Source organism: Alligator sinensis, unplaced genomic scaffold (genome assembly GCF_000455745.1).
Source record: "Alligator sinensis unplaced genomic scaffold, ASM45574v1 scaffold579_1, whole genome shotgun sequence".
In the NCBI taxonomy this organism is placed as follows: domain Eukaryota; kingdom Metazoa; phylum Chordata; order Crocodylia; family Alligatoridae; genus Alligator; species Alligator sinensis.
Genome location: NW_005842023.1, coordinates 1,319,077 through 1,340,316, shown reverse-complemented (window position 1 = coordinate 1,340,316; position 21,240 = coordinate 1,319,077). Strand labels below are relative to the sequence as shown.

The 21,240-nt window shown below is 41.7% G+C and overlaps 1 protein-coding gene across 8 annotated transcripts in view; it reads left to right on the top strand.

Moving 5' to 3' along the window:
- Window positions 1–21,185, top strand: part of EXOC2 (exocyst complex component 2) — a 197,685-nt gene extending 176,500 nt beyond the window's left edge. For 5 of the 8 annotated variants that reach the window (XM_006022209.3, XM_006022208.3, XM_006022211.3 and 2 more), the window contains 4 exons: window positions 4,586–4,708; window positions 11,690–11,751; window positions 14,578–14,637; window positions 18,205–20,074. In XM_006022209.3, coding sequence (XP_006022271.1) covers window positions 4,586–4,708; window positions 11,690–11,751; window positions 14,578–14,637; window positions 18,205–18,298 — 339 coding nt within the window. In that variant the 3' untranslated portion in view covers window positions 18,299–20,074. Of the gene's footprint in view, window positions 1–4,585; window positions 4,709–11,689; window positions 11,752–14,577; window positions 14,638–18,204; window positions 20,075–20,239 lie in introns of those variants that run through there. The other 3 variants (XM_025202401.1, XM_025202399.1, XM_025202400.1) reach the window with 3 other exon arrangements.
- Window positions 21,186–21,240: the final 55 nt, after the last annotated feature.

Below are 21,240 nucleotides of genomic sequence, written 5' to 3'. Positions count from 1 at the left end.
TGCTTCCAGTTTTGGGCTCCACAATTCAAAAAGGATGTGGAGAAGCTTGAGAGAGTCCAGAGAAGAGCCACGCGCATGATCAGAGGTCAGGGAAGCAGACCCTACGATGACAGGCTGAGAGCCCTGGGGCTCTTTAGCCTGAAAAAGCGCAGGCTCAGGGGTGATCTGATGGCCACCTACAAGTTTATCAGGGGTGACCACCAGCATCTGGGGGAACGTTTGTTCACCAGAGCGCCCCAAGGGATGACGAGGTCGAATGGTCACAAACTACTTCAAGATCGTTTCAGGCTGGACATAAGGAAGAACTTCTTTACTGTCCGAGCCCCCAAGGTCTGGAACAGCCTGCCACCGGAGGTGGTTCAAGCGCCTTCATTGAACACCTTCAGGATGAAACTGGATGCTTATCTTGCTGGGATCCTATGACCCCAGCTGACTTCCTGCCCTTTGGGCAGGGGGCTGGACTCAATGATCTTCCGAGGTCCCTTCCAGCCCTAATGTCTATGAATCTGTGATCTACCAAGATTCCCAAGTCCTTTTCCATAGAACTGTCACCCAGCCAAGTGTCACCCATTTTATATTTGTGTTTTTGATTATTCCTCCTGCAGTGTTGCACCTTACATTTGTCCACATTGAACTTCATCCTGTTAGCTCTAGCCTGGCTTTCCGATCTATCAAGAGCCTTTTGAATTGTGCTCGCATCCTCCAATGTGTTCACAATCCTTCCCAGTTTTGTGTCATCTGCAGATTTGCTCAAGAAGCTTTCCATGCCAACATCCAAATTGTTAATAAACATCTTGAACAGCACCAGGCCCAGGACAGATCCCTGTGGAACTCCTGTCAAAACCTCCTGCCATTCCGACATGGATCCATTAAAAACCATTTGTTTGAAGCTATTTGTGCCAGTTATTTATCCACCTTGTAGTAGTTTTATCTGGCCCGCATTTTTCCAATTTGTTTATGAGACGGTCGTGTGGGACCTTGTGAAAAGCCTTGCTGAAGTCCAGCATTCCCTTCATTCACCCAAGTAGTTACTTTGTCAAAGGAGATCATAAATACTTGTTTTTCATAAATTCATGCCAGCTGCTTGTGATCAGACATTCCTCTCCCAGATGTTTGCAAATGTCCTTTCTTAGGATACATACCAGTAACTTCCCAAGTACTGAGGTGAGGCTAACAAATCTGTAGTTCCCCAGGACTGCAGGTCCTCCTTCTTGCCTTTTTTAAAAAGAGGGGCACTACATTGTCCCTTTTCCAGTCTTCTGATACCTGGCCCATCTCCCACGATGTCACGAAGATCATTGCTTAAGGCTCCAAGATCTCTGCCAGTTTCTGCAGTACCCTGGGATGAAGTTTATCTGGCTCTGTTGCCTTGAATTAATTCAGACCAAACAAAAGCTCTCTGGCCATCTTTCTTGTTAACTCCTCCCTCAGCTTGTCCCCTCCCTTATCCAAATAATCCTTATTTGGTGTCTGGCTGCAGCTTAATTTTTTTGTGGAGATTGAGACAAAATAGTTTCTGAGGAGATCTGCCTGCTTTGCATCTTTGGTTAGGAGCTCTCCCTAGCTTATTAACAGAGGAACCCACTGCTTCCTTGGTCCTTCTTTTCTAGTTAACATACTCATAGAACTTCTTGTTGTCTTTAAACTCCTTTGTCAGGTGCAGCTCGTTCTTTATATTTGCCTTCCTGACTTTGTCCCTGCAGGTTCTTGCTATTTCCTGGTATGCTTTTTTGGATGACCTGACCATTCTTCCATTGCCTGTATGCTTTCCTTTTGCATTTGAGACATTTTAGAAGCTCTTCTTGCAACCATATCGATGTCTTGCCATTCTTCTTGTGCTTCCATCATGTTGGGACAGTTTCTTGTTGAGTTTCCAATACTGTGTCCTTTAGAAGCTCCTAGCCCTCCCGGGTGCCTTTGTTTCAATCTATCCTCCCATGACATCATGCCTATTAACCCCTTGAGTTGGATGAAATTCACCTTTTTGACATCTAGCATCCTAATTTAACTGACTTCATGCTTTCCCTGTCTCAGAATATGGAATTCTATCATATCGTGATCTCTTCCTCCGAAGATACCCATCACCTTCACATCCTCCAGCAGTTCTTCCCTGCTGGTCAGGACAGGATCCAAAATAGTTAATGCCCTTGTTGTATCCTCTACTTTCTGGAACAGAAAATTGTCTTCCTTACAAGATAGGAACTGGCTTGAAATGAGTAAAGCACATATGAGATGATTTCTTTTAAATTCCACCAAAAATTAAGCCCACTTTATTTTAAAACTTTAAATCAAATTTTGATGTGACAATATCCCTTTAACTGGCATACCTGCTTCAACTACTGGTTCAGCAAGGGACCCTGCATCTTTGAATTCAGTAGGACTGTTCATGTACTCGAAGTTGGTTATATGCTTAGATTGTCTTGAGCCCTAATAGCTTCTATTGAGTTCACTGTTGCCTCCCTACATTTTTACATGTGAAATGTTGGTAAGTATGTAAAGAAATATGAGAATTTGATCAATAGTGAAACTTTTTAACAAGAGTAATACTACTTTCTGCTGCAATTTTGCTATCCTGGCTCAAGCTAAAAATTTTGCTAGCATCACTGTAAGTTTCTTGTGGGTTTTATAAACAACAAGAATTCACCATCAGCTGTACAAGAGCCCAAAGCTGTAGCGGAAAAATGATTTTCTTTATTTCAGAAGACAAATCTTAACTGAAATCAAACTAAGATCACAATTTTGTAAAAACTGTGATGATTCACCAGTGCTAAGAATTTTTTTTTTCCTCAGTTCTAAAGAGTAACATTGAGAGTTGATTGTGGGTGCAAAATATTTTCTTCTCAGTAGAAGATTTTGCCATGTTCTTGGTATGCTTGTGTTGTATAGCTCAGCAATACCTTTTGTTGCCTGAGGTGACCCTTTCACATTTTGTTTTTACCATTTTTCTCTGTATGTAACCAAGACAGTTGGAACTGTGGTAGGTTTTGTGAGCCAAAGCAGCCAGAAGCAGGACAAACATTTGAATGAATGGGGTGAATGACTGATAGCCAGCATGCCTGTGGTCAATATGCCTAGGCTGTGGGGCAAATCTGCCTAATATAAATGGGTCTGAGCATCATCTCTCTCCTAGGCATCATGAATAATAGGGTAGGTTTCCAGTGCTCAGATTCTGAATTTCACTCACCCACACACTGATACTCACCTAAATATTTCTTCTAGTTCATGCACATATTTTATAAGTCAGTTCACTGTCAAACCAGAAGAAACACCATTTGCACACCTAAGTTTCACAAAAAGCAAAGGCCCTTTTACAAAAATGTGACCTAATTCTTTAGTTTGTGATGGATGTGGTTTTTCCCCCCCCCCATAGCCCCCACCCCTTGTACTTTCTTCTGTCTTCCATCTGTGTATAATAGCATCCCTATTATAACATACCAGCATTTCTCACTTCCTTTAGATCTCTCCCTAAACCCCGGCTCTAGTACTTGTATCTTCTTTTGCCTTTTTAATCTTATTTTTTTTGCCGGATTATTTCCTGGTAGTTGTAGATGGCTGTTTTATAAGCACCTTCAGACATCAATCTTGTAATGTTACTATAGTAATATTTATTTGGTATAAATGTAGCAATTCCAAACCATAATCAGGAATCAACTGTGAAGTTACATAAGCAAGTAGTACAAGAAGTCTGTATATGTTTTTATGAAGGGTGTAGGTTGTAGCCATGTTGGTCTAAGGGCATAGGCAGACAAGGTTCTTTGGGTAAATCCAATATCTTTTATTAGACCACCTCAACTAGCTACAAAAATTCTTCTTTGCAAGCTTTTGGGTACAATTGCCCTTCATCAGGCAGAGAAGACGCCTGCAGATGGTCTGTGCTCTTCCTGGATGGAGTAGTAAAGCAGCCAGAGGCCAGTACCTATACAAGAAAGCCAGTCAGTTAAAAAGTAAATTGGGTTGGTTAATAGGTAAGAGACAGGTTGGGGTGTGGGGAATAATGTTGCTGTAGTCAAGGGATAGAAAGAGTGGGGGAGAAGAGGAAATGAATATAACTGGTAAAAAGTGGAGGCTTTACCTGGGGAGTCGGATGTTAGGCAGATTATAATGTGTCATAAATCCAATGCCTGTATTTAGTCCATGATTTTTTGTATCCAGTAGATTGATGAAGTGAAGTTCATAGGCTTGTCTGTGAAAGGTGTTTTGTAAATTCCCTTTGAGGATTAGAACTCAGAGATTGGAGATAGATTGGTTTTCTTGTATGTTTATGCAATATCTTAACAGATACAGCAAACTGGATGAATAGCAGGCCAATAGAGTAACAGTAAAACAGCAAGTTGTTTGCATAATAAACACAGTCCCAGCCATCTACCTGTCTAGCCATTATTGAATGGCAGCTGTCTTTAGACCTCATGGTACAGGTGAGCCTTAAATGATTTAAAGGAGGGTATAGCATGAGGCAAAGCACAGATAAGGTTTATTGGGAAAGCAGCTCAGCCTGTCATTAAGGTGGATGCCTTACACGTCTATGCTTCAAGTGTTATGCAATAATAAGTATACCCAGCTAATGACTCAGATTTAAAACCTCCAGGTATTCACCATCTCCAAGGAGTTAGTGCCTCGAGTACTGTCAAGGATTGTGGAAGCAGTTTCTGAAGAACTAAGTCGACTGATGCAGTGTGTTTCATCCTTCAGTAAAAATGGAGCTTTACAGGTACCTAAATACATTTGTTCTCAAATACACAAATTGAAAAACAGTATGGGGTACCTAGAGAGGGAGATGTATGTTCCATATAATGGGATGTTGTGTTGTAATTACCTCTTTTTATCCAAATGCAACAACTCTCCACCTACGCATCATGAGGGATAAAGCTGTAGTAGGAATTATATTCTTACCCATTATTCTGTAGTAGCCTGTTAAATAGTTTGTTCTTACATTTTAAGTTTACGGAGGTTTCGGTTTTCATAATCATGTTTTTTATTTTATTTTAGGTATTTAAAAAACAAACCTGTTAGAGCTACTGTATAAAAGCTAATGTAGTGTTTTGGTTTTTTTACTTAGCAATATATTATTGCACTGTATGGACAATGATAGAATAGCTCATGTATTGTACTGTCACTGTGGGAAGTGCAACTGCCTCAGTGAAGAGCATGGTACAAAATGACATCTCTCTAGAGATGCTTTCAAAAATGACCATTTTAAGTAGAACTCTTTAAAAAAAAAAAAATTGTTTCAATGACTTCATTGTAGAGAAGATGAACTGGTACAAAAGATGATGAGCAGATTAATGTATTAGTATTAATAATGGGACGAGGAGGAAATCTGTGCCTGCCCGTTGGTTATAACAACATTTGTAAGTGCTTATCCTGTGAAATTGATTTCCAAAAGGGTGCACAGAAGATTGTCTAAGCTCAAAGGGTTTTGCAAATAACTGTAGCCCTGTAACTTACTAACATACTCATACAAAATAGGTCTTTATCACATGCTTCATAGGCATAGAGCCAGTAGTCTTTTATTCAGGCTGCACTGTCAGTTAATCATCATTCTTGAAGCCCATAGGGGTCTTGACTGAGATAAAAATATAGGATATGTAAGGACTGTATGTTATTTTCCACCCAAGTATTAAATAGTTTCATAGTTGTTGGGGGCTGGAAGGGACCTTGCCAATCATCGGGTCCAGCCCCCTGCACTTATGCAGGAAAGACTGCTGGGATCAGGTGACCCCAGCAAGATGGACGTTGAGACACTTTTTGAAGATCACCAGGGTGGATGGACGGGACCAGACACTTTTTGAAGATCACCAGGGTGGATGGAGGGGCCCCCCTTGGGCGGGGAGCCTGTTCCGAACCCTTGGCACTCAACTTGTAAAGAAGTTCTTCCTTATGTCTAGCCTAACTCAATCTTTAATCAGTTTGTTGTCCAGCCAAACTATTTTAAGTGTCAAAATATCTTTAATTTTTTTAGTTATTCTGTCTTTTTTTTGTTTTGTAATACCTGCACACTTTTTTTAAAAAATATTCTCAACAATGCTGATTTAAAAATCTGCATCCCATGTCCATCTTTCTCTCCTCATATTTATTTTAGAATCCTTAAGCAACCAAATATTAGAAGTAAAAAAACAGCTTTGTTTTTAAAAGCATGTGTTGCTTTTTAATGAAAATTGAATGTGTGGTAGTCAGCAGTGGAGACTTACAGACACTTAATGCTGTTTAACAAGTAAGCTATAAGTAGAATATTCCATAACCTAGTAAAATTATGAGTAGCCTTAACTACAATATATTTAAAATGCAAATGATTTTAAATAATGCTACTTGTAGATACTCTTTAACAAATAAAAACATGGAAAAATTTCAAACAGAGCATATGATCTAATCCATATCACATGTGGGCTGATGAAGGGGACTGTGGTATTCCATACATGAGCATTTTGGCAGCTTATCTACCATTAACTGTACATATGTTCCAGAAGGGGATTTTTGGGGCAAGAGGAGTTTACACAAAATAGTTGTGTAATGTTATTCAATGTAAAGTCTCAGGCTATAGTCAAATATTTTTAAACCAATCTTATGATCTTGAGTGGGGAGAACCTTGTGGGAACTTTGTAAACACCATGTTTCATAGTTTCATAGTTTCATAGTTTCAGGGTCGGAAGGGACCTAATAGATCTTCTAGCCCGACCCCCCGCCAGGGCGGGAGAACAACCCAAAAACACAAACAAAACCACTCACCCTAAAAACAAAAACGGGACTCAAATGAGTCCAGCCAGGTAAGTATCCAGCCTCTTCTTAAAGATCCCCAGGGTAGGGGCCAGCACCACCTCCCTTGGAAGTTGGTTCCAGCTCCTAGCCGCCCTAACTGTGAAGTAGTTTTTCCGGATGTCCAATCTGTACCTCCTCTCCATCAACTTGTGCCCATTACTCCTTGTTATGCCAGCGGGGGCTAGGGGAAACAGCGTCTCCCCCAAACCCTTCTGGTTCCCCCTAGTGAGTTTATAGACGGTCACCAGGTCCCCCCTCAGCCTTCTCTTGTGGAGGCTGAATAGGTTCAAGTCCCGCAGTCTCTCACTGTAGGGTCTGCCCTGTTGTCCCCGGATCATGCGGGTGGCCCTCCTCTGGACCCTCTCCATGTTGTCCACATCCCTCCTGAAATGGGGCGCACAGAACTGGACACAATACTCCAGCTGCGGCCTGACCAGCGTCGCATAGAGGGGGAGGATCACCTCCCTGGCTCTACTCGAGATGCACCTGTGGATGCACGACAAGGTCCGGTTAGCCCTGCCAACCATGACCTCGCATTGTCGGCCCATGTTCATCTTGGAGTCAATAATGACACCAAGATCCCTTTCCGCCTCCGTGCTCTCAAGTAGGGAGCTCCCCATCTTATAAGTGTGCTGCTGGTTCCTACTACCCAAGTGCAGCACCCTGCACTTGTCCGTATTGAAACGCATCCTGTTCCTGTCTGCCCACCCCTGTAACCTATCCAGATCCTTCTGCAATCTCTCTCTCCCTGCTAGCGTGCTCACCTCCCCCCAAATTTTGGTGTCATCAGCGAATTTAAACAGGTTGCTCTCCACCCCAACATCAAGATCGCTGATGAAGAAATTGAACAGCGCAGGCCCCAGGACCGAGCCCTGGGGGACTCCACTACCCACCTCCCCCCAAGTCGAATATGATCCATCCACCACCACCCTCTGAGTGCGACCCTTCAGCCAATCTGCAATCCATCTGACCGTGTAGGCATCTATGCCACAGTCGCCTAGTTTATTAATTAGGATGGGGTGAGAGACGGTGTCAAAGGCCTTGCTGAAGTCCAGAAAGACTACATCCACCGCGACACCTGCATCCATGGCCTTTGTGACCTGATCATAAAAGGCAATCAGGTTGGTCTGACATGATCTCCCCCTAATAAATCCATGCTGATTGCCCCTGAGCATCATCTCGGATGCCGGCCCATCACAAATGTGCTCCTTGATGATCTTCTCAAAGAGCTTCCCCAGGATTGAGGTAAGACTGACGGGCCTATAATTGCCCGGGTCCTCCCTTTTCCCTTTTTTGAAGATGGGGACCACATTAGCTACCTTCCAATCGTCTGGCACCTGGCCCAAGCACCACGATCGCTCGTAGAGCCGTGCCAGGGGCCCTGCAATAACCCCAGCCAGCTCCCTCAGCACCCTGGGGTGGAGAGCATCCGGACCCGCTGACTTGAACGCGTCCAGCCCCTCCAGAAGCTCTCTAACCCGGTCCTCCCCAACCTGAGGTCTGAAGGCGATCCCCTCGCGTCCGGCTTCTATCACAGCAGGGAAGTCCCGGTCCCTGCACAAGAAAACGGAGGTGAAGAATTGGTTAAAGAGGTCCGCTTTATCCTCTGACGCAACCACCAGATTGCCCCGCATATCCTGCAGGGGCCCCACATTACCCGGCGCCTTCTTCATCCTCCCAATATATTTGAAAAAGGACTTTTTGTTATCCTTAATCCTGGACGCTAATCCGAGCTCTATCTCCGCCTTGGCCTTCCTAACAGCCCGCCTGCAGGCCCGAGCAGAGGAGGTATACTCCTCTTTGGAGATTACACCCCCCTTCCACCGGGCGTACGCCACCCTTTTGGCAAGCAGGCATTCCCGGACACCCTTGGTGAGCCAGGGGGGCTTTTGGACACTCCTGCCCGCCTTGCTTCTTGTCGGGATGGACACCCCTTGGGCCCCGAGTATCGTTTCCTTAAGGAACGACCACTCCTCTTGGACGCTGAGTTCCTCTGCCCTCAAGGACCCCAGTTCCTCTCCCACTAATCTCCTCATCTCACTGAAGTTGGCCCTCCTGAAGTCTAGGGCCACCACCTTGCTGCGGGCCCTTGACACTCTACGCTGGATGGTGAATTCCAGCACGCGATGATCACTATTGCCCAGGTGGTCAAGAACCTGGAGGCCTCTTACCAGGTCGTCGCCTGCGGCCAGGACCAGGTCCAGCAGAGCATCTCCTCTGGTGGGACTGTGCACCTCCTGAATCAAGTGGAGGTCCTGCAACTCGGCCAAGAACCTCCTGGAGCGGTCCGTCCCGGCTGACTGCTCCTCCCAGCAGATGTCCGGGTAATTAAAATCGCCCATGACAACTACATCCCTTGCTTTTAGTGTCTCCGCAAGCTGGCCTGAAAATTCCCTGTCCAGCTCCTCCTCCTGATTGGGGGGTCTGTAATAGACCCCCACCGTCAAATCCCTCTCGCCTTGCCCCCCCTGGATCTTGACCCAGAGCACTTCAGCTCGCCCTTCCCCTGACCCCATACTGCTGGCAGAGGATGTGTAGTGCTCCTTGACATAGAGTGCCACCCCCGCCCCTTTTCTGCCTTCTCTATCCCGCCTGTACAGCCTATAGCCCCTAATGTTAACTGCCCAGTCATGGGATGAGTCCCACCATGTCTCTGTTAACCCTACGACATCTGGATTTGAACTAGCTATTCTGAGGGCGAGTTCCTCCTGTTTGTTCCCCATGCTACGAGCATTGGTGTACAGGCATTTAAGGCCTTGCAAGACTGTGTGCCCCCCCACCCCCTGATTAGCCAGACCATCAGGACCCCTGTTACTTACCTTTGCACCCCTTGCCCTGATGGCAAGACCCCCATTACTTACCTTTGCACCCCTTGCCCTGATGGCGTCTCCTCGTCTTCCTGCAGCCCCCTCCCCCGGCGAGTCTAGTTTAAAGCTCGCCGTACGAGATCAGGATCCTGCCTCCTCATGTGGCAGGAGCTTGCACGTATTTTTACACTGCAGTGCTTGTTTCTGATTGGTCTAGTTATTTGTGCTATCAGTCTGAACTGAAGCCTAGCATAGTCTAGAGTTAAAAAAAAAAGTGGGGAAAAGTCTCCCTTTGACTCAACACCTGCTCTGTCTGAGACAGGCAGTACCATCTGCCATTTCGTATTGTGTCTGAAGGTCTCATCATCTGGTGATAGGAAACCAAACATCAAAACCCTACCTTGTTTTATATACCTTTTGTAAAGCCTTAATGTATGTATTATTTTTCAAATGCTCAAAGGGCAGTTGTGTCTGAAGAAGTTAAGGTAGAAAGTAATTGTTGTCCCAGTCGAGCAAGAATGGTAAATAAATGGTAAATATGCTTGTGCAAGTTATCTTTGGTTTGGATGAATTTGTGTATTTTATTGAACTCATTAAGTGAACCCATAACTAAATTGTTTCTCAAAGCAGTAAAAAGTGTTACTTGTGGTCCTTTTTCCATCTCTTTGATTAAATTCATTACTTTGATCAGAGATGTTACAGTTTGTATTTACTAGCCCTTTCCCTGATCCACACACCACAGTTATTCTGACTTCACTTTCTCCTTAGCCTTGTCCTTGACGTAGGACATAAACAATGGTTCCTGATCATTGCAAACTCTAAACTGGACTGTTACCTTTTGAAGCTGAGACTAAAGTGAACAGCTGAGCATCACTGTATAGCTCTAATAATCCCAAAATTTTATGGACAGGATTTTCCAAAGTTCGAAAAGGTACACAACTCAAAAATCCCAAAACATTCAACTTAAGAGAACCTACAGGATTTCAGAGATCCCTGTTGTAAGTTTGCAATGAGTGAAACATTTTTCTCGACTATAAAATTATTGATTAGTTGGATTCCAAAACTTTCCAGGAAGCCTTGCACTACTAAAGCACAAATCTGTACTGGCTGCCTAACTTGAGAGCAAGTGAGTGACAAGGAAAAAAGGGCAATCTCCATATGTGTATTCTAAGAGCTTTCACAAATAGAAACCTTCATTAGTATTGGCATTAGATTATTAACATTATGTTGAAAAAAAGCTTCATTAGAAAACGGATGTAGTTACATGAACGTTGTCATTCTCTGCATTTCCTGAATTAATTCAGCTAATACCTCTGTAGTGGTCTAAACAGAAACTGTTCAGATTTGACTCTAGACTTCATGGCTCTAATCCACTTCTAGAGAAAACATTTGTGAATGGAATACTTTAGGTGTTGATCAGTGTTCACCATCTTCATATAAAATCCATTATTGCCATAATTTCATATAATTTCTCTAGACTCTGCTTCAGTCATTTTTACCTTAGAAACATACCCAGACTTAATTTCCCACCATTGTCTGTTTAGGTGGAAATTAACGCATAGGTATAGTGCAGAGGTAAAATCCCCTAGCCTGTATGCCCAGCAGGTGACAGACAAGAGAAGTGGAGCAGAGACAGCTTACTTCCTCATCTGAAGAAGAAAAAAATAATTTCAGCTGCTGAGCCCAGAATAAAATGTGTATTGACAGAGTTTTGTTCTCTTGTATTTCCTTCCTTCCTGGTCAAGCTGTACTGTAAAAAGCTAAGCTCATTGTTCAAAAATATATAATTAATGCATGTAGCATTTCATTGCTTTTCCATCATAGAGCATAAAAAGTATACTACAATTCATGCTTTAGCACAGTCACTGGGACAGAAAGGGAGATTTTCAGACAACTTTTTATAGCAGTTGCTTAAACAATTTTAATTAATTCATAAATGTAAGTGTGCCTGTAGCACTTCCCTGACTCTGGCAGTGTGGCAATGAAAGCTTCAGAAAATAAGCTGTCAAAGTCATGTCTGTTTAACTTGCTGCAGCATACCAAAATCTTTTACTACTTGTGATATCATAGGTTTAATTGAGCAAAGAATATAGTAAAGTTCTTACCATGTTAATATTTTTGTCTTTTAGGCAAGACTTGAAATTTTTGCACTGAGAGATACTGTAGCTGTGTACCTCACACCTGAAAGCAAGTAAGAGCTGAAGAAACTTATGCTACTTCATTCAAATGAAATGTCTGACAAACATGCCAAAACCTAAATGTAGCTAAAATATTTTTCATAAACTTTTATTGCAAGTTAATTTTCACAGTAAGACAGTGCTATATGCTGGAAATTCTGATAATTAAGTTTATGTTCATTTAAAGGAATATTGTTGATTTTATGAAGGTTTGTAAAACAGGTCTTAAACATTTTTTGTACTAGCTAGGGGTTCTTTACTCTTATCTGCAAAGACAAATGAAAACTTCTTGATCAGATTCCAAGTAGTATTTCTGTTGCTGAGAAAACAGAGTTGAAACCTAGCAGGGGCAAACATTGTGGAGTTTTATCCAATCTTGCACATAGGCCTTTGAGTATGCTGTGAAGAGTCTCCCAGACATCTGTGAGGCAAATCTGAAAGTCTGTAGAACCTGCACTAGGTTGGGTGCCCCAGAAGGGTCCCCTCTAAAGACATGGAGAGTTGGTTTTGCCTACTAGTCTCTTGCCTTGCCTTGCTTCATGTACCATTTTAGAGCGAGAAGCAAAATTCCCTCTCACTTCTTTTATCTCATAAAATCATGGTAGTAGCTAGAAAGGCCCATCTTAAAGTTAAGCACTCCCAAGCAATGTGAAACCCCCGTCACCCCCATGAGTGAGATCCAAAGATAAGGGAATCTTAGAGGAGAAAGAGAGTTCAGTGTCCTCCATCTTCTCTAATAGGATCATAGGAAAGTAGGGCTGGAAGGGACCTCATGAGGTTATCTAGTCCATCCCCTGCTCAAGGCAGGATCATCCTTGAGTAAACCACCCCATCCAAGTGTCCTGTCTAACCTGCTCTTGAAAATTTCTAGAGATGGAGATTATACATCTTCTCTAGGTATCCTGTTCTAATGCTTAAACACTTTCATAGTCAGAAAATGCTTCCTAATCTACAACCTAAACTTCCTCAGGTGCAATTTGAGGCCATTGTTCCTAGTCCTGTTACCCTACAGACATTGAGAAAAGACTGCCTCTGTCTTCTTTATAATCACCCTTTAGGTATTTGAAGACCGCTATCATATCCCTTCACTCAGTTAAACAATACTGGATCCAGGACAGATCCCTGAGGAACCCCCCCACCCCCCATTAGGTCCATCTAGAAATAACAGGAAATATTCACATTTTTGTTTATAAAACACAGATCAAATAAAAAGTTTAAGTAGTAAAGAATGTTTAGGTGAAAAAGGTTTACAAGATGCAATATAACCTCATTGTAACAGCCTGGGAGAAAAGTGTATAAAAAGAGGGTGCTTTCAACTGTGCTGCTTTATTACTTTTATTCAAAACTGTATTGAACATTAATGGTGTAGCCAGCTATCTCCAGTTTTCATCTTCCCTGTTCTTGGAAAGGGCTTAAGGACAAGTAAACCTCAACCTTGACATCTTCCAGTTAAAGATATGTTCTTTTTGACACAAACCAGTTGGATACCAGGCTCAGAACCATCCCTAGAGTATGGCAAATCAGGGCAACCACCCTGGGCCGTGCACTTTGGGGAGGCCAGATGGAGTGGCCACAGCCCCTCCCATGGGGCCTGCCTGCAGCTGGCAGCTCAGCCTCGCACCACAGAAGAAGCACAGAGGACCCACCCCCTTTTGCAGGGGTACCACAGCCCCATGCAATGTTAAGGGGGCCCTGCACAGGCTTATTTGCCCTAGGCCCTGCACTCCTCTAGGGTTGGCTCTGACCAGGCTTGACATAACACAGAGATATCGGCAGCCTCTAAATGGCTGTTCATCTACTTGAAACAGAGGAGAAAAGTTAAGTGTAAAAACACATGCTTTCATAGCTTTTTAGTGTTGATGTTGAGGTATTTGTTGGCCCAGCTTTGAAATGGAAAAGGGGAATGTTATTCCTTAAAGCAGATTTAACTCATTCCTCCTTCTGGATAACCACTTTTCTTTGTCTGACAGATGGCACTTGTGTAGTCCCCCCAAATTCAGTCTTATTACTTTACTTGCTTAACATTAAGTGGATGCGATTGTGAGACTTGAGTATCCATAATGTTGTCTTTTCATCTGCCTTTTGGAGTGCTACTCTATTCACTGTTCTCCAAGTATTTTGCATAGAGGAGGAGCTGAAGCCTATTTGGCATAAGCACAAACTGGGTAAGCCAAGTGCTGTGCTTTGACAGCAGAGATAAAATCCAAATTGTTCTTTTTTTTTTCTGGAATCCCAGAAATATTTTTGTTCATCTTCTTCTAGCCAAGAGACTATACCTTTCCTTCTTCAGTGCAAATCTTGCCACTTTGCTAAATCTGTCATCTCAGCGCTAAATAATCGTGACACCACTATATAGGTGTTTGTTGAATACAAAATGATACTAGACTCTTGAGTACAATGAAACAATGACAACATATTCCATCTGTACTTCATATTCTTCTTCCCCATCAATTCTAGGTGGATTAAAAATGTATTATCATCTCTAATTCCCTACAAGTCTTAAAAACCAGTGATCCTCAAGGACAGTCTTTCCTTCTGTAGACCCTCACAGCAACTATATTCAGACAAATGCTTTTGTTGTCTGTCTCTAAGGTTCATCTGGTCTCAAGTCCATCTCAGAAAGATTTCCAATATGAATATATTGTAGAGCAATCTGAGCCCATGGCTAGTTCTATTCACTTTTTTTTACTACCATTTCAACATCTCAGGTTTAAATGTTGATTTAGTGAAGTGAAAGCATCGTGTAGATTTTGTAGAATATCTGTGTGAAGTCATAAGGTGAGGCTGTGATACATGCATTTCATATCTGGAGAAAAATGCATATGATGTTTTCATTGTAGCTCAAGCTTTAAGCAGGCTTTGGAAGCTTTACCTCAACTGTCAAGTGGAGCAGATAAAAAGTAAGTGTACTGCACAGTAAGCATACTGTGTTATTTTTAATACCAGCCCCAAGCCCTTTTATCACAGTACCCATATACTCTTACAGGAAGGATAACCATTATCATATTCTGACTTTTATGAGCCACAGAAACCAACTTTAAATTGGGCAGTGTTAAAATAAACCAGACTCCACATTTAGTGTGACATACCAACCCTAAGATGTAAATAAGAAATGGCCATGTGCTGTCTTCATATTACACAATATAATGCTAATTTTTAATTTTTTTAAACATTAGCTCTTGCTAAAAGGTGGCCTACAAAGGATTTTATAAAATTATGTCTTGCCCTTTCATGTTTCCCTTGGACTTGAACCCCCAAATTTGGGGAGTTCTGCATCCTCCTAAAAACATTTTAAGAGGTGAAGTCTTAGTGCTTCCTGCTGTCTGGAAAAAATATGTTGCTGATCAGAGAGTTCTAATGTGACCTAGTTAGTGGGATGAGTGCTGAGTGTTTAACAAAAATAATTTGTTGCATGTTCCATATGCACTGAAGTTAAAGAGGAAGGATATTCTGTGGCCAAATTCTGCAGTGGGGTTCATACCTGTTTCAATTCCCAGTACCACCACAAGCCTGTATGACCTTGAGCAAGTTGATCTCTCAACGTCTGGGCTACATGTCTGTAAAATTGTACTTCCTTTCTCTAGTCCTTTGCCTAGTTATAGACTGGAAATTCTCTAGAGCAGGAAGTTTCTCTTGCTACGTGCCTGTATAGTGCTTAGCAAAATGGGACCCAGGTCTCAGTTGGGGTGTTGTAAGCTGTACTGCAGTGATAATTATTAGGGCAGTGTGAACCTTCGGTTGCTGATTTGATTTGGTGGAGATTAGGCCTGATTCAGTGGTTGAATCTCTGAATCCGAATCAAATCAGGAGACCCTTTAACCTCTCCAACTTGAATGAGAACCTTCTGAATCAATTCAGAGAGATTCAGAAAGATTTGACAATTCAGACATAGACACCTCTTTAAATGTTTTTTCTACATACCTCAAGGTACCAGGGGGCTCCTGAATGCTGAGATGATGGGGCGTATGGAGGGTCCCACAGGAGCGTGGGCGGATCCCCAGTGCACTTGGCAGCAAACCTGGAAGTGAACCAGAAGCAGTTCTGGTTCACTTCTGGGTCTGCCAGGGAGCATGCAGCAGCTCAGCAACTGGTGCTTCCTGGGTCGGGGAGAGCATCCAGGGTCCCCCTGTGGCTCATTGCTGAGCTAGAGGCACGTTGGGGGTGGGGAGGGCCAGCACACTCCCTGGCAGACCCAGAAGTGGTCTGGAAGTACATTCGGTCCACTTCTGGGTTCACCGCGGAGCACATACGGCGGGGGGAGGATGGGCACGCACCTGTGGGACACTCCATCTGCCCCAGCATCGCAGCATTCATGAGCCACAGCTGGTACCTTGAGGTATGTAAAGAAACCATTTAAAGCTGTGTCTATGGCTGAATCACTGATTCTCCAAATCAGCTTCAAATCTTCATATTCGGATTCAGCCAATTCAAATTGGGGACAGTGATCCAAATCAATGAATTGAATCACTGACCCTGATTTGGGATGAATCTGAATCAAATATGGCCAATTTCGTACCCCTCTAATAACTATTCAGTTCCTGTTTAATAGGCAATTAACAGTTTAACTTTCAGTCTCTGATTTTCAGGCGCTACCATCTTCAAGAGTAGATGAGAAAGAAAAACAAGACATTTAAAAAAAATATATAACTTTACTTTTCATGCAGAGGTTTGCACACGGTATGTGTGCAAGTTGAGGTGGTGGGTACAGAATCACCTAGAGACATAGTGGAGTTCAGGACTCCCGTTCCTTGATGGGCAGTATGTATACCCACAGAAAGAAATAGCATATGCCCAAAAGGAGCATACAGTTGTGAACAACCCAATTTTCTCCCTCTTTTAGGTCACCTGTTCAGTAAGTTTATTGTTAAGAGAGAGAATTTCTATAAAAGTTGAAAACATGCAGCTCAATAGCATGTCTACCATTTTCTTACCATAGCTTTATGCTGTGTGTTACGAATGACAAGTCCTTGCTGTACTCAGTGGCTGCAAGATAGAATCCTTAAACAGGGATTAGCACTTGATCTGACATAAGCAAATGAAGTATTTTTGAACAAAGGAAGAACTGCTGGGAGTTTTGGTTTGAATTGCTTCTCTTGTGCTCTCCCTGTTTAACATCTTTGGTACATTAAAAAGGAGTTTGTGAAAATCTAGGCAAAGGCAGCGGATTAATACTATCAAGTTATTCCATTCCTGATTCTTCTGATTTCCTGGAAGCTGCTGTTTCCAGCATTCTTCAGTTGGGCTAGGGACAGAAATTACACACAAACCTCTTTAAGTGATCAGAAACCAGTTCAGATCTGTAACACAACAGCAGTTCAGTGCATGAAACCAGTTTAAGATAAACCTGGATGGATATAGTTATCAGACTTAACTGATTTAGTTTAAATGGGTTTATTGAATGTCTGTCCCAGGTCTCCTCCAGATTCAAGTTAATGCACAGTCCACCAGCATCCCAAGATGCTTTGCACCTCCCTTGCCAACTCACTCTTACAGGGTAGTGGGCTAGCCTTGACCCAAGCTGTCTGCCAAACATGTGGCTGTATTTTCAGAATCAAAAGTGAATGCCTGTTCACTTGCTTAATGGTTTAATCTATGCAATTTAGACTAACTTGTGAAGATTGAATCAATTCAGCCTTGGGCTTTTTGACTGTCTGTATTTAGCCCAGGTATCACAGCAAGGAAATTTCTCATTTCATTGTAATATTGAGAGAAATTATAAAAAATTACAAGTTCTTTGTTGGATCCATTATAGAAGGATGACAATGTAATATAAAGCATCTGTTATTGGTGATCTAGCCAGTACCTTGCAGGGCTAAGTAAAATTGAAGCACTTACACACAAGACCTGAGATTTTCCTTGCAGTTCTCACAATAAAAATGTGTGCAAAACAGTAGGGGTGCACCAATAAAGATTTTTTTTTAGCAGATACTGATGGCCGATTTATTTATGAGCTGCAGTGCCTGCGCCTGCCCCCGCCCCTTTCCTCCCCCTGCTCCTTCCCCTGCAACAGACTTACCAGCCAGGTACTGCTCGCCAGGCTGGTCATGTGCATACTGCAGCTGCGTACGTGCACATGGCATTTATCGGCAACATTATCGGCCACATCAGCCAAAAAAGCCGATGGCTGATTGTCAGTTTTCCTTTTATTGATGCCGATGCGATATGGACTGTTGTGTCAGTGCATCTCTGCAAAACAATGTATGTATACTTTAAGAAAAGTGGGCATGCACCTGCAGTGTCTGATTTATTCTCTACCCCCCTCCCCAAACAAAGCACACCTTTTCCTGATCCCTGATGAAGAAAATGTTATTTTTTTTCTTGTTTAAAGAAATACCCCTGCCTTAAGATTTTCACTGAGGTTGGCATATGTCATGTTAATAACCTACTGTGTAACTGGATCCTATTAACTGGTTCACTCAAAAACTGTACCCTCCAATTTGTCAGTTATAACTTTTTTTTTCTTACAGGTTATTAGAAGAGTTATTGAACAAATTCAAAAGCAGCATGCATTTGCAGCTTACCTGTTTTCAGGCTGCTTCTTCAGCAATGATGAAAACATAGACAACTGCAAAAAGTAAGCATCCCTGGAAAATATATAAACAGACGTATTCCATTAGTCCTTTGTTTTTTCTCTAAACACTTCTAGAATATTAGTCATTGGTGCTTCAGTTTATTAGCAAACACTCTGGTCCATGAATGTTAATGCATCCTTTTGAGTAAGAGGGACTCTTAAGTGCCACTAAAAATGTTTTTGTCTACTGTATTTCATTCCATCAAGTGTGTGAAGCCAACTTTGCCTAAATATATTCTTCATAGCTATATGTTTATAGAAGACGCTTCATTTGTGAGTTACACAAGAAGTGTTGTGTTAAAAATAGGTTTTGAAAACGTACCATTTTCTGATTCACTCTTCTACAGTACTCTGTGTCAGTTTTCAGCGTTACTTAGTGCAGATCAATACTCATGTAAATGGCTGCCTATGCTGACATTTTGTAGCATCCAGTTGGCATAAATGTGCATGTGTACTAGAAATTTTACTACCTGTAAATGGCTTTAATAATGCATGTTCAGATGTAGCACTGTGGAGGGAGCTGTGTTTGTATTTTGCATTAAAATATTAGCACTTCAGGTAACTTCTTTGCCACTGGCTTTAATCTTAGTACTAAAAAAATCAGGACCTTTTTAATTCAGCCAGTCACCTGGGCAGTACTGTCACTTGGCCATAGCTGTAATATAGCAGTACGGATAACTTTTTCATAAGGCATGTAATTGTAATGTAAAGGCTACACCAACGTATAAAAATAAAGATATTTTAAAATCCTTCTAAATATTTAAATTACACTTTCTTTTACTGGCATTTAAATATCAGAAGAATAAGCAGCTTCTCATAGTCAAAATAAGTTACATATCTAATATATGTCACTGTTTTTTGTTTCTTTCCTCCAACTTACCTTTCCTTCTCAAAACAGACTGACTAAATCTGTGTCTGTTCTTTCAAAACAGTATTATTCACATCACCAAAACTGAGTTATTGTCATGGGAATGAAGATTCAACAAACAAAAGACAAATTATTTTGTTCCTAGCATTTGGTGTGAAATCACAGGAAACACTGTTTTATAGATGAGGATTTAATATAAAGCATAGGAAAAGAATTTGTATAAACTGTAGCAATGGCCAATTAGTGCAAGCTGTAAAACTTTTTACTGACACTTGTTTTGTTTCACACATTAAGTAAATAAGGCCCAAGCATGTATCTCGTCTTTATGTACGTGGTTGTTTTTGGCCTGGTTTTCAGAAGTTAGAAGTTTTATTTCATAGAAACTTTTTTTCAATTAATTGCCATTAACTGCTTGCCCTACAATTGGTTGCTTTAAAAACACCATATTAAGTTGCAAGCATAAAAAAAGAAGTACTGTAAGAAACAGGTTTATGCTAGTGTATTTATTCACTTTGAATGTTTGGAAAATAAGAATTAAGAGCATTTTAAGTCAAAGTTTGAAACATTTCAAGCATATATACCTATTGACTTAATGTGGGGAAAGTACTAAACAATCCTGAGTCTACTGCTAATGTTATCTCATCTAAACTGAATGTATACATTTATAGTCAAAACTTCTGTACTGATCTAAATGATTGTACTGCTTGTTCAACTTGCAGTGGAGCTACTTCAGAGTATTAAAGAGGTATTTAAATGAAATGACCATTACTTTTTTTCTAAACTCATTTTTTCCCAAGAAATTATCCTCACCTGTTTTGATCACTGCATTTGCCTCAAACACTGCAATTTGTATGAAGCTCTTGTATTCCATATTCCTATCAACATAAAGAAGTTCCTGCCTGAGCGTCACTTTATTTATTGTCTTTTGGTATATGGTGTTGCTGTTGCTTTTCAGACCCTAAAACAATTTGATTTCAAATGTACTGTTGAATATTTAATGTGGAGGTACTAACAGCAAATATGATAATAATGGGGAAATAATTGTGATTTTTTTTTAATTAAGGTTGATGCATAAATGTTTTATGAAACAGCATAGCACAAGAGTATTAGCTCTCAGGAAAACAACTTTTTATGAACTAAGAAAACTGGTGAACAAGATGCAAAGACTGAACCTACTGCAATCAGTTTGTGTGAAAGAAGGCTTGGAGTGCTAAGAATGTAAGAAGTGCCATACTAGGCCAGATCCAAGGGTCTGTGTAACCCAGTATCCTGTCTCCCACAGTGGCAGAGTAGATGCCAAGGGAAAGATTATTTATGCAGGATCTATGTAGATTGGTTGGTCCCCTGCCCTTTTCACCCTACAGCTTCCTGATTATAAGTAAGTTGCCAGCACACTATAGTTCCTCTGACAAGATTTCAAGAAACAAGATGTGGTTAAAGTGGGTTCACAAGTAACTGTTCAAAGATACAGTGAAGTTAAAAAATGTCATATTTTCTCACATACAACATGCATCTTTCCCTGCAGATCAGCCCTCCAAAACTGGGGCATGTGTATGAAGCAAGGAAACTGATTTTCTGACCAGGATAGGCAAACCCTGCTTTGATTCCTGCCCCACAGTGTAGCTGCTGTGGTATTACTTTAGGCAGCTAAAGGAGTCAGTTGACTTAATTCTGCACTCCAGAGGTGTTAATAATCATCTCTCCTTTTTAATAGTCTTAACGCTCCACTAATCAAGCTAACCTTTGTTAGGACAGTTTTGCAGTGCTGCTCCTAGTCACTCTTCTCCTAGTCCACAGCTTGAGAGACTTTTTTTCAAAATCACAAATCCACCCATGGAGACCATTCTTCAGCAGCAGTTAGGGTTTCTGCTTTAGTTAAGCAGGAAAGGGAGGGTGCGTGAACTGAAGATTAGGCTGTGTCCCTGCTCTGTTCAGCCATAACCCCAGAAAAGTATTTTCCTTCATTCTTCCTTTCAGAAACAAGATGCATGTTATATTCTGAGCTGTGCTGTATGTGAGAAAATATAGTAATTGTATTAGAAGTGGCAAAGGTTTGGGGGGGGG